The sequence below is a fragment of the Carya illinoinensis genome, chromosome 11, assembly GCF_018687715.1.
Source record: "Carya illinoinensis cultivar Pawnee chromosome 11, C.illinoinensisPawnee_v1, whole genome shotgun sequence".
NCBI lineage: Eukaryota > Viridiplantae > Streptophyta > Magnoliopsida > Fagales > Juglandaceae > Carya > Carya illinoinensis.
In genome coordinates, this window is record NC_056762.1 from 32,789,126 (window position 1) to 32,804,785 (window position 15,660).

The 15,660-nt window shown below is 32.7% G+C and overlaps 1 protein-coding gene across 2 annotated transcripts; it reads left to right on the forward strand.

Moving 5' to 3' along the window:
• The first annotated feature begins 8,404 nt into the window (after window positions 1-8,404).
• Window positions 8,405-14,595, forward strand: LOC122281583 (probable cinnamyl alcohol dehydrogenase 1). Of its 2 annotated transcripts, none has more exons than XM_043093201.1 (7): window positions 8,405-8,563; window positions 9,184-9,278; window positions 10,359-10,472; window positions 10,553-10,783; window positions 11,386-11,671; window positions 11,787-11,937; window positions 14,356-14,595. In XM_043093201.1, the coding sequence occupies exons 2-7, from the start codon at window positions 9,190-9,192 to the stop codon at window positions 14,370-14,372; spliced, it is 888 nt and encodes a 295-aa protein (XP_042949135.1). In that variant the 5' UTR covers window positions 8,405-8,563; window positions 9,184-9,189; the 3' UTR covers window positions 14,373-14,595. The 2 variants fall into 2 exon arrangements, with proteins under 2 accessions (XP_042949135.1, XP_042949134.1); XM_043093200.1 differs by lacking the exon at window positions 14,356-14,595 and adding an exon at window positions 12,258-12,826.
• The last annotated feature ends 1,065 nt before the right edge of the window (window positions 14,596-15,660 follow it).

Below are 15,660 nucleotides of genomic sequence, written 5' to 3' on the forward strand. Positions count from 1 at the left end.
AAGCGCGCCATTCCTTTCTCTTGTTTTTTTTTTTTTTTGTTTGGGAGAAGAAAATAAAAAATAAAAAATGAGGAAAGCTGAAATCAGGGAGAAAAAAAAATATATATGGACGGAGATGGAGAATAGCAAGAGGCTAAGAAGGTGCTTGAGATTTGATTTTTTGATGGAAATTATTGATTTTTGTTTGGAAAATGCATATAAAAGGAACTGATGAACCAACCCCAATCAATTGGGATAAAGTAGAATGGGAAGTGTAAATACAAGTTTATTGAGCAATGATCTGGACTGTCCCACGGTGATGGCAACCGCGACTTGGAGATCTGGACCGATGGCAACTGGATCCCTTTGCTCTGGCACGAATGCTTTTGAAGACTCGATCAATACAAAGACGAAAGTGGAAAGTGAAACCCATTTCATTTTTCACTTTCGGCTTTTGTGTTTCATTTTTTTTTTCAATAAGTTGGCTGACGTGGCTTAGCCGAGACGCAACCACGGTTGCACCTAGAACTATTGTTACAGAAATGCCAGACCATAAGTGTGTTAATGCTTGTTTAAGCTCCAACTTTTTTAATTTTACCCCTGGCGCGAGAATAACTTGTACTTGTTTGGGAGAGTGTGAAGTTTTGCAATGACATATAACGTGATGAAATTAAAATTTTTTATTAGGCATTTTATCAGACTAGTTGTCCTATTTGGCCACAAGATCGTGAAAATGAGGTAGTGGACTTCCCCAACAACCACTTCAAGACAAAATGTAGCCACTACAAAGGTGGATAGTGGAAATGTGGTGGATAGTGGAAATGTTTCGTTTTATCTGATCTTATTTGATTATTATAATTTTTTTAAAATTTTATATAAAATATAATAAATAATTTAATTTTTTCAATTCTAAAAATAATAATAATATTAAAATATAATATTTTAATTAAATTTTAACTTTTATTTAATTTCAACTCAATATCCAGACCGCACTTAATTTTTTTTTATTTCCAAAAACGTTTCTTATGTGGGATTGGGGCTGCATATACCATTCTTCCTTTTTTCCCCTAGCTTTATAAACTTATTTACCATCCGGATAAAAGTAGGACTGTTTATCCGGGTTCCAACTCGAAAACACAAGTACATCTGGACCGGAACCCGGGTCTCAAATCCGGGCCGGAACCTGGATCAGGTTAAGCCAGGTGAGACCTAGTGCGGCTTAACCCGGTCTGAAATTTGAATATATCCAGGTTTTAAAAAACCCAGATTCCGGGTTGAAACTGGATTTTTTTTTAATAATAACTAGGAGCATGAGAATGCCTTAAAAATGAGTGATCTTTCTCATTCATTTCTTTTAAAACACAAGCGGGAAGTAAAGGTCCTAGGCAACCATTGCATGATTTGCATTGCAAAATAGAAGGGCCAGCTACGTATGATGTGCTCACTAATTTTGAGCAGCATTGGAGAAAAGCCACAAAATGCAGACAGATTAAAGGGGTAAGTTTTAAACCCCTCTTCCCAGAAAAGGAAAAAAAAAAAGAAAAAAAAAAAGGCATCTAAAACTATCAGCTATTTAGGGTGGTGCATCCGCATCCGAATCCGGCTTTTTAAAACCGGGCGGATATCCGCCCGGATAAACTAGTAAAAACACAGGTGGGTATCGGATTTGATGTCGGATACCTGGATTTTAACTGGATCCGGATTTTTTTTTCAATTATTTTTTTAACACTTTGTAAACTGTTTTGAAAAAAAAAACCTTTTTATCACTTTCTAAAATATATTCTTTTAGCACTTTTGAAAATGATTTTTTTTTTAAAAGATATCTTTCATACACTTTTAAAAGCCTTCTAAAAATATCTTTTGAACACTTTTTGAAAGGATTTTTTTTAATAGGCCATTATGTTGACTTTTTTTAAGCATTTTTTATATAATGAATATCTTTATAGGCATTTGAAACTTTTTATTGCCCATTCAAATTTTTATTAAAAAAAAATTAATAACAAATATCAACACACACAATACACTGCATATTACATTATTGTTTACATCATAATGCAAAAAATCCACTTAACGAATAACAAATAAGAAATGCCCCCCATAATTCAGAGCCATCATCCTGCAGATTTGTAGGTAGCTCCATTGTTTGAAGGACTTAGTGCTAGCTTTTCTTGAAAAACAAAATGAAAACAAATCTGGGTTATTTTTATCTTATAAGCAAGTGAAGAATGAACTGCTAATTAACCACATACCAAGAATCATTAGATAAAAGACACAAGTTACATGCGTAATGAAAAACAAGAGACATGTTCCTTATCCAGTAAATCCAACTCCTAGTAGAACTAAACTCAAACTAATTACATCCAATTGGATGGGAAAAAAGAAAAGAAAAAGTAACATTTTAGTAATGAATCAAACACCTACCACGCATGCTTGCATGATCTTCTCAAAACTTGACTTGGAGATGAAGTAGATTCAAGTTTGGTTGATCTGGTTAAGCTCATGTCATTTAGAAGAGATTGAGTTGTATGAGAACTCAATGGAACCAAAAATCAAACATATAGTTAGGATGAAGACAAGAAGATCAAATCATGATAAGACTTATGACTTGTAATGAGTACAGAGTTAGACAATTATAATAGGATACTGATTATATGCAATTGTAATAGAATACTGATGCTATGTAAAAACAGGTCTACCCCCAATAACTTTGCATCTCTTAGAATTGATAAGACAAAAAATAAAGGCCAAGAAAATTGAAAAGTGGTCAGAGGGGATTTGAGCAGGAATGTGGTAGTTGAGTGGAGTCAAAGAAATTAAGGTGGTTTGGATCGAGGAGTTGATATACAGGACCATTAGGAAGCTGGTTCACTAATTCATACTTTACAATGAATTATGGATCACACCTAATCACGCAATATTTTAAAACCAAATTATTTTGGACAATCGATAATATTCCAGCTTCCAAACATATTATTTTGGACAATCAATGGTAACAAAATTATAATCGTTACCGTGAAGGTCATGATCAATCACATCCCAGCTTCCAAGCATATTATTTTGGACAATCGATGGTAACAAAATTATAATCGTTACCGTGAAGGTCATGATCAATCACATCCCAGCTTCCAAGTAGTTACCCCACCCATTACAACAATGATGTTGGTAAGGAATATGAGGAAAGGAGAACAATCAAACCTCAGTGCAAGAAATTTATAGAAAAAAGACCCACAGACATACTTGCAATGAAAAAATATATTTTTCAAACCTCCAACTACAATCAAAGTCACAATACCCAGATTTGGGCAAACTACATCTAGATTTAAACTTAAACACAAGAACCCATATTCACATTTAGAACTCAAAAAGATTATCAAAAAATTGAAAGGACAGAACAAAAAACCAAAACAAAAATGTAAAAAGTGAGAGATGCTCATATGGATATGGACTCAAAACAAAAATGTAAACCCAGATCTGGGCACACAAAACCTATATCTGGGAAAACTACATCTAGAACTCAAAAAATATTATCGAGAACCCAGATCTCCAATTTTTTTCATGTTTTTAAGAAAGCATATTGGGCGGTTCATCACATAGGTGTATGTAAAACAAAAATAAGATATGGGAAACAGAGGAAATACCCACTAAATCTGACGGCACAAACAAAAACCTAGATAGAGGCCCGAGATAAAGAAATCAAATCAGATGGGGAACAGAAAGGGGAGAAGACAGACCTCTTTCTTGTTGTGCTCTAGGATGGCGTTGTTCTGAGCACCCTTGCAATCGTGAACCCCTTCAAGCATCATCTTTATGAGTTGGTCGTTGTGAACCCATGCCATGATGGGTCTGTGCTGATGACTCTAAAAGAGGGAGAGACGATCGAAACTAAAGAGAGGGAGAAAATGGCTTAAGGTGGGCGCATACAAAATAGAAGATGGCTTAGCTTTTGCTTAGGGTTTTGGCCAAAGAGAGCAAGGGAGAGAGTGAGGAAATGGTCTTTACTCTTTGTTGGTTTGTAATTGTTGCTGGAGGCGGGGACGAAAAAGGCTTCTTGACCTAATGCATTTTTTTTTAAAACAATGTGGTCACGGTAAACCTCATGGCCAAACCGAATCCGGACACTGATTCGGGCGGTTACAAATTTATTTTAACCGCCCAGTAACAATTTGAGCGGTTAACCGCTCGGATCTACCGGATATCCAGTTTTCGGGCTGGACTGGATAAAAATTTGGTCCGGATGCATAGTCTTACAGCTATTAGCTCAAATCAAGCCAAAAACTTAAGAGACCTTGATCCAGCCTGGTAGACCATCTAATTAGAGCTCCGAAGTGAGTGAAAATACTGGTTGATCAAACGTTCAATGTTCTCTCTCTCCATACGGCTTAAATTCATATTTCACAGTAGAAGTCGAAAGAAGAAAGCACTTCCCAAATCAGTTAAAACAATAGCCCACAAGACCAGTCCCAGATAATTTCTAATAATCGTCATATAAAATTTCAATAAGATAAAACTACATATGTACAGACAACAGATCTAACCTAAAAGCAAACCCATTTAACTTTCCAGAATAGGTAAATTGACTTGGAAACTATAGGCACCAGATAACCAAAACAAGATAAAATCAACTAACAAAAGCATCTAGGATGAAGACGGTGGCATTACAGAAGCTTCTACTTACATATATCGGTGAAGACGACAGCCGGGTTTTCGCAGAGACTGAGGATGAAGACGATGGCTGGGTTTTCGCAGAGATTGAGGATGAAGATGACAACTGGGTTTTCGGTGTAGAGACTGAGGGGTGAGAATCGAACGAGGGTTTTACAGTTTTACGGTTTTTTGAAAAAAAAGAAAAAAAAAAGAAAAAAAAAACATGGGTACCGAGTTTTAAACCCGAAATCGGGTTTAAAATCCGGTACCCTGACTGGGTATACCCGGGTTTCAAACTGTGGGTTTCGGACCGGATTAAATCTGGTCCGAAAACTGCAACCGGACGCCCGGTTATCCAGATTCTGGTCCAGGTCGGATAAAAACCGGCCTGGATGAACAAGCCTAGATAAAAGCAAGCCTTTCTCGTGAAACAAGCATCTTTTAAGCACTATGGGATGCTTAGAAGAATCAACTTACAATTATTTTGTCCTTTATTATTTTTTGGGTCTATTTGTTATACAACAGTTTTCCTTGTTCGACCAAATTTTGCATTTTTTGGTAAAGAGGTGGAAAAAACCAAAGGGATGCATTTTCGTCGTCCATCAACTCTCATTCATCTAAATCCCGTCTCTGTTGGTACCCGTTTAGATTGAGAAGAGATCTCTATTCATCCCATTTTTTTATTATAATATCTTTTTAAAATTTCACACAAAATATAATAAATAATTTAATTTTTTTAAAATTTTAAAATAATAATAATATTAAAAAATAATATTTTATTCAACTTTCATCTTAACTCATTATTCAAACGGCACATAAATTAATTGTTAATAAAACTCATCAAGGAATGTATATTTTAGGCCTTATTTGGTTATAATACTCAACTGAAATCAACTCAATTTAGTCTAATTTTAAACCTAGTCTAACATTTAAATACTCAATTATCAAATTACTAAATTCATCTCAACTTAAAATCTCCTTACATGTGAGATCTATAATTTTTTTTAACTTAATATATCTTTATACGTAGGACTCACAATTTTTTTAAAATTTTTATAAATATTACTAAACTCATCTTAACATTTAAACATATTTAAACTCATTTTAGATAAATTTTATATAACTTATTTTATTTATTCAATTCATTACAATTTATAAACAATCCAGCTTAAGCCAATATTAAAACTAAATGTGAAAAACCGTTTATTGTAAAGTGAGCCTTATATGCCACTGTTTTGGATTTTTTTTTTTTTTTCTCCTTTTTTTTTTATTTTTTATTTTTTAAAGTCAACAGTCGAAACGAAAGGCTGATAAACCAGTGGGCTTCGAAACCATTAAAGCTCAACAAACAGAAGCTGATCATAGTCATTTTTGTTCGCATTAGAGAGAGAGAAAGGTATCAAAGATTTCAGAAAGACGTAGGCACTTCTAATGCCCCATGTCCATACTTTGCTACTGGAAGTGTTTGAAGAATCGGACATCTTACAAGCTTGGAGCAAAGAACAGAGGCCCCGTGCAAGGACGCTGGTCCATGTATTATCATTCGTAGACTGGCCCCCTTAAAGGCCCTACTTCTGGAACTAGAACTTTCGTTATTTATCATTCGTGTCAGATAAATAATATAGCAGACAATATATATATTGCAGATAGATCATAGAAAAGGAGATTTGCTGCATCACACGTAACTAATTACCAGACAAGTTCATCTTCTGAACACTAATGTCAAATGCACTTGAAAGACTGGGGCCGGGTCTTATTCAGCTGCAGACATGCCCATGCGTCTAATAAATATGTTTGGTAGGAGCTGCTTTCCCTCCTCTGCATCCCTCACTTATTGCCTTGCCCACTTATTCTTACCTTCTCTTTAAATGACTGGAAAACTTATTCTAATCTCAAAGACGTCATTGCATGCATCAGGGGTTGGCCTTTCCTTAGCCAATTTAAATAGTAAAGTCATCTCATTATTATAATTTTTTTAAATTTTAACATAAAATATAATAAATAATTTAATATTTATAATTTAATATTAAAAAATAATAATATTTTATTTAATTTTCAACTTTTACCATAATTTATTATCCAAATGAGAACTTCAACTTAAAAATCAATCACTATCTTTGTTGAAAAGTTCATTCTGGCTTGGAATGAGATCACCAAATGAGTGATAATGCTGCCTTAATCCTGACATTTACCTCAGCCACGAGGGCGTCGCAGCCTACGATATTATTTTATTTTTAAATAAAAGAATTTATATTTTACTACTAAGATATTATTTTTAAATGCCATCTCCGAAGTCCAAAGTTCAAACTATGAAAATTATTTTACTATTGCATTATCATAATTTTGATGATTTGGTAATCCAAAGAGTATTGGTACTAAGTTATATGAAACTTATCGCTTTGATGACATTCTTAACGTGACACTATCATATAGTATTATGTAATTTTTTAAGAAAATATACAAAAAAATATATTTAAGCCAAAAAGGTATTTGAAAAATTAAAATATAAAAAGAAGAAGACTGGAACTCTAAATTCTTTATATATTTTTTGTGTTTATATTTTTAAATTTTTTAATAAATCACATGATATCATATCATGATTCTAAGCCAAGAGGGGTATCTGAATGATAAATTTTAGATATTACAAAAACAAATTGTAACAAGGGAATAAAGTGACTTTTATTCAAAGCAATTCATAGTAAATCAATAACACAAAATTAAAATTACATTGAAATTTTAAAAATTATTAGAATATAAGATCTACACTACTAGGGAAGAAGTAGATTTCATTCACGCCTTCCATATCTCTCAACTCAAACATATCGAGTCTCGTGGGAAAAAATAATTTGAGATAATGAACATCATTCAACATGATGTAATTGATTTATGCTATCTGTAAGTTGATGGGGACGACAATGTTGCCTGGTTCAGATTGGGAGGTAATCTCATCTCATATTAATTCATCTCATCTCATTATTATAATTTTTTTAAATTTTTATATAAAATATAATAAACAATTCAATTTTTTACTCCCGATTCAATTTTTTTAAATCTCAAAACAATAATAATAATAATAGTTTATTTAATTTTTATTTTTTTTATCTAAAATCATCTTATCTCATCTCATCTTTTTGAAAGTATTATGATTTAATTTGTTAAAAAAAAAAAACTCAATTTGAAACTTCTCTTATCAAATAAATTATTGAGAATTGTTTTCTCAAAAAAATAAATAAATAAATAAATAAAATTGAGAATTGCAATCATGCCTCTAACTAATAGCTTATTTTGTCTGTAACGTTACGATGTGGTGCGATATAGTTTATTAAAACAAAATAAAAAGTTATATTTAAAATAAAATAACATCTAAAAACATATAAAATATTAAAATATTAAGTTCACTTTATCTTTTTAATATTTATATTTTAATTTTTTAATAAAGTACGTGAGAACATATTAATTAAAGTAAAATAAGTGGTATAAAAAGACAAAAAAAAAAAAAAAATCATTTTTTTAAATTATTACTGACAAATTAAAGGCGATTAATTAAAGAGGTCATCTGGATTGAAAAATACTCTTAATTCATATCATATCATTTTATTATTATAAATTTTTAATATTTTCACATAAAATATAATAAATAATTTAAATTTTTTAATTTAAAAATAATAATAATATTAAAAAAATATTCTAATAATATTTTATTTTATTTTTTCCATTTATTCATAATCACATCTTCTATCTCCATGTCTAAACAACTTCTAAATGCAATAAAGTCTACGGATCCGAGTCGAATCTCTACCAATAAATAAAGATAGAGATAACAGCCTAACAGATATTCATCCGCTCGTACGAATCAGTTCTGCTGCAGCCAGGGGTTGTGCTTCTGGAGTATCATCGAGAGTCTCTCATCACTTTCCGTGTTCTTCCTCCATCAACCCCGGTAAGCCAACAGAATCTCTTCGCAGTTCATGTCCGGCCACGTACATCTCTGTTGCTTCTTCTTTGTGTGTTTATCAGCTCATGACAAATACATGAGTGATAATCGAGAGTTTAAGATTTGGGTCTTTATAATATATTTACCCAAATATGTCGCATTTTTTCTTAGCTGATATTGAAAGTCGATCTCTTGTTTGATCGAAGTTACGTAGGAACCTCAGTTTCTGCCCAGTTTGAGCTATTATTTGCCTAATTAACGGCTGTGCACAAAGAATCCCGTAAAATTTTAAATGAGACCAAATTCTAATTGGATGATCTAAGAAAAATCTATTAAAAATTATTGACAATTCTCAAGACATCTCTTAAGACTGGTCATTTAAAAGCATTAGCTAGCCAGTATGCCAGTTCTAAATTGTGGACAATAACAAGAACAAGTGTATAAAAAATGAAGGGAAATATACAAATTAGACTAAATTATAGTTTGTGTGTGTATATATATATGCATTATTTTTTATTTTGGGTCAGAGCCTTGGCTTTATAACCTTCATGGGATTCTTTCTTCAATTATTTATTCCTTCTTGGACAAACTGATGAGTGATGATTGATCGTTTCGTGCTTAACCAGTCAACAATGAGCTCCTCAAGTCCAAGTGCTGACTGCCTTGGATGGGCAGCAAGAGATGAGTCTGGAGTTCTATCACCGTACAACTTCAGCCGCAGGTATGTTTATTTAGTCCGATGATCAGAGGATTGGTCTTCTTATCAGGGAATGAAAACAAGAAAAATCCCGTATTTGCGTAACATCAGGCATCATAATCTATAAAGGGTGGTTATCCATGAATTTGAATCCTGCCATTCATATAGATCAATCATCTTCAATGGGGCCATTCAAAACCAAGCATTACTTTAATGGAAAGGATAGGCCATCTCTAATTTTATGAAATGATCTCACTTAAAATTTCTTTTCATGGTATAAGATGGATTATTCAAATCCATAATATTCGTTCGTCGAAAAGTATAGATCAAATCATGTGAGCGAGTGGCCCTGACTAGTGTTTGTTCTAGTCTCAACTTTGTCAACATGTGGGCTCGTTTGAATATCAAAACTATATCAGCTCATCTTATTTCATCTCATTATTACAACTTTATGAAATTTTTACATAAAATATAATAAACAATTCAACATTTTCAAATTCTAATTCAACTTTTTCAAATATCAAAACAATAATAATATTAAAAAAATAATATTCTAACAATATTTTATATAACTTTTAATTTTCATATAAAAATATTTTATCTCATCCCATCCCACTATCCAAATAATCGAGCTATTCTATACTCTATTCTTTGCCCAAATTATACAGATATCCGATTTCATTTTTTGAGAAAGAATGTCTAATTCCAGTATGAGAGATTACAACTATACAACGTGCGCCAGATGTGACAATTCCTTTCTTGAAATATAGGCATACAAGAAATAAAAAGAAAAAAAGAACTAAGTGTGCTGAAAGAAATTGAGGTGTCTTTTATTGTCTTGGATGGATGTTCATGAAGGAGAAATTTTACTTAAATTAATATAAATTATTTGAAAATTTGAGTTGGAAGTGAATCTCAGATATGGGTTTCTCATATCAGTTATTGATGATCACCATCTCATTTATGCCTTTTTCTATCAATTTTGAGCAACCAGGACGGAAAATTAATCGAAATTTGCATCATGAAGACATTTTGCTTCATTTTCTCTAGTTTAACATGATATTCTTATCGATAATCAATATTGTTGGAAATCTTTCTTATCAGGACTCTTGGAGTTGATGATGTTTCAATAAGAATTACACATTGTGGAGTTTGTTATGCTGATGCAACTTCGACAAGGAATCAACATGGGAATTCGAAGTATCCTTTGGTGCCTGGGTAATTACTGGACTAATTGTATACCATGGGTACGTTGTCTTAGGTTTCCTTGAACTAATGTATCTGTAATTGCATACCAGACATGAGATTGTTGGAATTGTGAAAGAGGTCGGTTCCAATGTTCACCGCTTCAAGGTTGGTGACCATATTGGAGTGGGAACCTATGTCAACTCATGCAGGGATTGTGAGTATTGCAATGATAATGAAGAAGTTTATTGTGCAAAAGGAATGACATTCACTTTTAATGGTGTGGATGTGGATGGGACTATTACGAAAGGAGGATATTCAAGTTATATTGTTGTGCATGAAAGGTAAGTGTTCTCTGAAGCTATTTTCTTGATCTTATTTTCCTTGGAATATAAAGTTCACGATTATAGAACAAAATATCAACCCCTTCTAGTTACTGCTAAATGCATAATACTTTTTCTCATATTTGCATTTAAGTATTTACATCTAAAACTCTCGACCTCATGTACTTGCGTAGAAGGAAATATTCAAAATTCAGACTAACTAGAGTTGACGTGATAATTAATGTGGAAGTTACTTATCAATGTATATGACATTTGTTTCGTGGTGATGTTGCGCGCATGGAGCTTGTTAATGTTGGTAACACAAGGCTTGAGGCTTCCCATGGACCTATGCCATTGTCAGAATCACCAATGGCTAGACATAAGTTATAGAGGGTTATGAAATTAAGTGCATTTTCTTTATCAAGTAGTTAGGTCTGGCTACTCAACATCAATATATACATCTGCTTGCTTGTGATTGTGTTTTTAGAGCTTGCAATCTTCTAGGAAGTGGATACAATTTTTATTGCTGAGATTCTTTTGACCTATTAGCTAGCTTGGCACCCAAGGAATTTGTCAAGGTTTGACAACAAATTAAGGATATCAATTTTAGTGTTGGAATATAGGTACTGCTTCAGCATACCTGACGACTATCCAATGGCTTCAGCGGCTCCTTTGCTTTGTGCTGGAATTAGTGTGTATGCTCCCATGGTACGCCACAAGATGAACCAACCTGGTAAATCTTTAGGAGTGATTGGGCTTGGAGGTCTTGGTCACATGGCAGTGAAGTTTGGAAAGGCTTTTGGGTTGAATGTGACAGTTTTTAGCACTAGCTTATCCAAAAAAGAGGAAGCCCTGAGTATACTTGGTGCAGACAGATTTGTGATCTCATCTGACCAAGAGCAGATAAAGGTAGAATTAGATAACCTTGTTGTAAAGCATCTGTTGCTCTGTTCACATTAGCAATATTGAAATCAATGACATATCCTGAGTGTTGTTGGATTGACGATTGTCCCGATGTTTGCAGGCCCTGGCTAAGTCTTTTGACTTTATAGTCGACGCGGCATCTGGTGATCACCCATTTGATCCATACATGTCACTGTTGAAGATTGGTGGTGTACTTACTCTCGTGGGGTTCCCGAGTGAAGTCAAATTCAACCCTGCAAGCCTAAATACTGGTACTTAAATAAGCTTTATGAAATTCATGTACTCTTCTACTTAGGCCTCATTTAGTTTCACATATGGTCTCAATCCATATCTTCTCAACATCTAAATATCATTCAAATTCAAATACAAATACTTTTTAATTTCAAAATTTCAACTTTTTCATCTAATTATAAAAAATGATATTGTTACATTAATGATCTTGTTGTTGCATTAGCCATAAAAAATGATTAGTGTGGCTGCTAGCCATGTCATACGTATTAAGACTATTGCAAGTAGGATTTCGCAAATTTTTAACATGTGTAATGAGCTGCATGAATTGAACTTTTGGCAAGAATGAGACCTGTTTCTGGTAGTGTAACTGCCGGTACAAAAGTGACACAAGAAATGATAGACTTTTGTGCTGCTCGTAAAATTTACCCAATGATAGAAGTAATTCCAATTAAGTATGCAAACGAAGCTATCGAAAGGCTACTGAAGAGAGATGTGAAGTACCGGTTTGTGATTGATATTGAGAAATCCCTTAAATGAATTGCTGAAGAAATGAGGAATGGTTCTTCTGAATGCACACATTTTGAATGTCTTAAAAGTCTACAGTGGCTAACTTTGATTAGGTTTTTAGGAATTTACTTGTGTATTAAATTAAGGCATCTGGGTTTGATCTTCTCATGTATTGTGCAAGTGAGCATGCAGCTATCCTAAAATAAGTGAACTGGGCGTAAGGTGGTGTTTTGTGACATGGATGGTTCATTAAAAATTAGAAGTTTGGACTACTAAATTCTTAGTCATTTTGTGTTGTTGTCATGTATGCTGGGCAAATCTATTTTACAATGGATTTGCCTTATTTTGTCTTGTTTACAAGTGAATTTTTTTGTTAATGTTACATACGGTTACTTTTGCATACTCCTAACGCACTCTCCTGATATGATTAACTGTATCAATTTTTTTTAATACGAAGCCAATTACATCAGTATAATGTCTAAAAGAGTGCGTAAAAGTGACTACATATAGAATTTTTATATTTATAATGACACTTTCCCATATTTGTCGACCTTTTGGCACTCATTATAGGTATATAAAAGTTTATACACTAATGGTACGTATTCAACATTACTGAATTCACTTTAATGAGGTGTAGGTGCGCAAAACAATAGGGCTATAAATAGACTTATTCCTTAAATATGAAATAAACTCTAATTATTATATTTAAAAGTGTCCTGACTTCATCCTTAATATTTATTATTTATCTGATTTTACACACAACATCATATCATTTTGAAAAATTCTATTTATAAATCGATGTGGAGAATACATCTAATAAAGTGCTTATAATAACGATTAATAATGCCTTAATCTTTTTTTTTTCCCCTTCTGTTGCCAGAGAGGAGGGGGTAACAATATGTTAAATTCCATTTTGGTGATCATTCCAGCTTAAGTACTAGAATAAAATATTTCGATACCCGTGTGTTTCGGTGTACCGTTTCGGGAATAACTATATATTAACTATACATATTTATATGTATAGATTACCTAACTAATATAATAAATACATATATATGTAAATGCATGTCATTTATGTGTGTATATGTATGAAAGAATTGACAACTTATAAAATGAATATATGTTGAAAAAATCACAAACTTGAGTTGAGATACAAAAAATAAAGATAAAAAAGAATAGATAAATTATTAAGGATAATGATATTTAAAAAAAAAAATAGAGAATGATGAGACATATCTAAAGTTAAAAAAAAAATATAATTATATAAGTACCTTTAATATTCAAGAATTAATTAAATATCATCTAAATTTAAAATTTACAAAAATGTCATCCAAGTATAAGACAATTACAAAATTATCATTAAAATAGTCTGAAACAAAATTTTACTAGAATGCTTGAAATGGGCCAGAATTTAGAGCAAAACAGAACTAGGAGGTATAGCATACTAGATACTATATCGGAATGGAAAATTCCGACTATTCTGGCTAGAATGAGACATAATTTAAAAGTATGAGGGTAAACTTGGCTTCCTCCTCCTCATTTTTTCCCATCTACCTAATTTGTCTATAAAGTTAGTTCTACTTTCTTAATTGTTTTGTTTCCTCCAAGATAAAAAAAGACAGATATGTAGTTTTCCGTTAACATCCGAGAGACATGCATCATATGAGAAGGCTCCTAGGCTGCCAATCTTTTGGAAAGAAGTGGTGGTTTTGTGATACACACCACGCATGTGCACCACCAACATCTTCATAGGCCTCACACGCCACCCATTCCAAAAGCTTTATAGAAATGCCAGACCAAAAGTGTGTTAATGCTTGTTTAAGTCTCAATTTTTTTACTTTTACCCCCGGCACGAGAATCACTTGTACTTGTTTGGGAGAGTGAAGTTTTGCAATGATGTATAATGCGATGAAATTAGAATTTTTTATCAGGCATTTTATTAGACTAGTTATCCTACTTGGTCACAAGATCGTAAAGATGAGGCAGTGGACTTCGCCAACAAACACTTCAAGACAAAATGCAGCCACTACAATCACTTTGTGCAGCTCCCTCTTAACAGGGAATGGTAGGAAACATTTATTTGTTTCTAGTGTCCATTTCTTTTCTCTTTTTTTTTTTTCCTATTTCTATAGTGCTGCACTAGTTAATAAATGGTGTTTGTCAAGGTCTCTCACCCCCTTATTCATATATTTCTATATCCTTTAATTATAATATATCGAATTTAGGGAGGCTAATAAAAGATATGTGAAGTGCTGATTTGTTGATTGATATTGAAAAATCCCTTAAATGAACTGTTGAAGAAATGAGATATGCTTCTTCTGAAAATGTGCACGTTGAATGCATTCACCAAATATTTAAACTCAAAAGCCCACAATGGTCGGCTTTGATTAGGTTTTAGGAATTTACTTGTGTATTAGAAGGCATCTGGGTTTGGGCTTCCAGCTTCTGTGTTTTGCATGTGGACAGACACCCCGAAATAAGTGAATGGGCGTATGATGGTGTTTTGTAACAGAGTACACGAGGACTACAAACTTTTTAGTGACATGAGAAGTGCTGTGTCTCGGTTCTTTTGATGGTTGTTTTTTTATTTAATAATTAAAATATAGTTTTTAATGATATTGTGAATTTTTTTTAATAAAAAAATATTTAAATTATAAAAAATATATAAGAAAAAAAATAAAAAGATTAAATGCACTAGTAAAAAAATCCAGTCGGGGGTGGTTGGTGGACTTTGGTGACATATTTTTAAGAGAAATAATATTTGTAATCGTAGTTATGTAAACGTCGTGCAGTCTCTTTAAAAAAAGTGAATTAATACGGATCCACAGGAAAAGAACTAACTTTTTAATCGTGGATCTCGCATTTTTTCAAAATAATTACGGGACGTTTACACACTCTACAATTATATGTAATATTACTCTATTTTTAATTGCAGGGAGCTGTTGTACTGCTTGGACAGTACTGTTTGGTAAAAAAAATTTAATTTAATAATTAAGGAAGTAATTTTAAATATATTAATATTTTTTTTTAATTTTTTAAAAATATTTAAATATATTAAAAAATAAAAAATAAACTGAACGACACGTCCAGAGCGAGCGGCCCACTAACCAGAATTTTTATAATTTTTTGAAAAATCTGGGGAAGGGGACCGGGGCCAACTACCCTGCTGGGTTGGGGCCACCTACCCTTCTTAGAGTTTACAGGTAAGTGGAAACTTCATCATAAAGGACGTCAGC

What these genes read in the sequence shown, in the direction of transcription:
- LOC122281583 (XM_043093200.1), top strand. Translation starts at nt 9,190, where the DNA reads ATGAGCTCCTCAAGTCCAAGTGCTGACTGCCTTGGATGGGCAGCAAGA. An exon ending in AAGTATCCTTTGGTGCCTGG is followed by an intron (nt 10,473 to 10,552) that starts GTAATTACTGGA and finishes ATTGCATACCAG; the next exon opens with ACATGAGATTGTTGGAATTG. An exon ending in CTGACCAAGAGCAGATAAAG is followed by an intron (nt 11,672 to 11,786) that starts GTAGAATTAGAT and finishes CGATGTTTGCAG; the next exon opens with GCCCTGGCTAAGTCTTTTGA.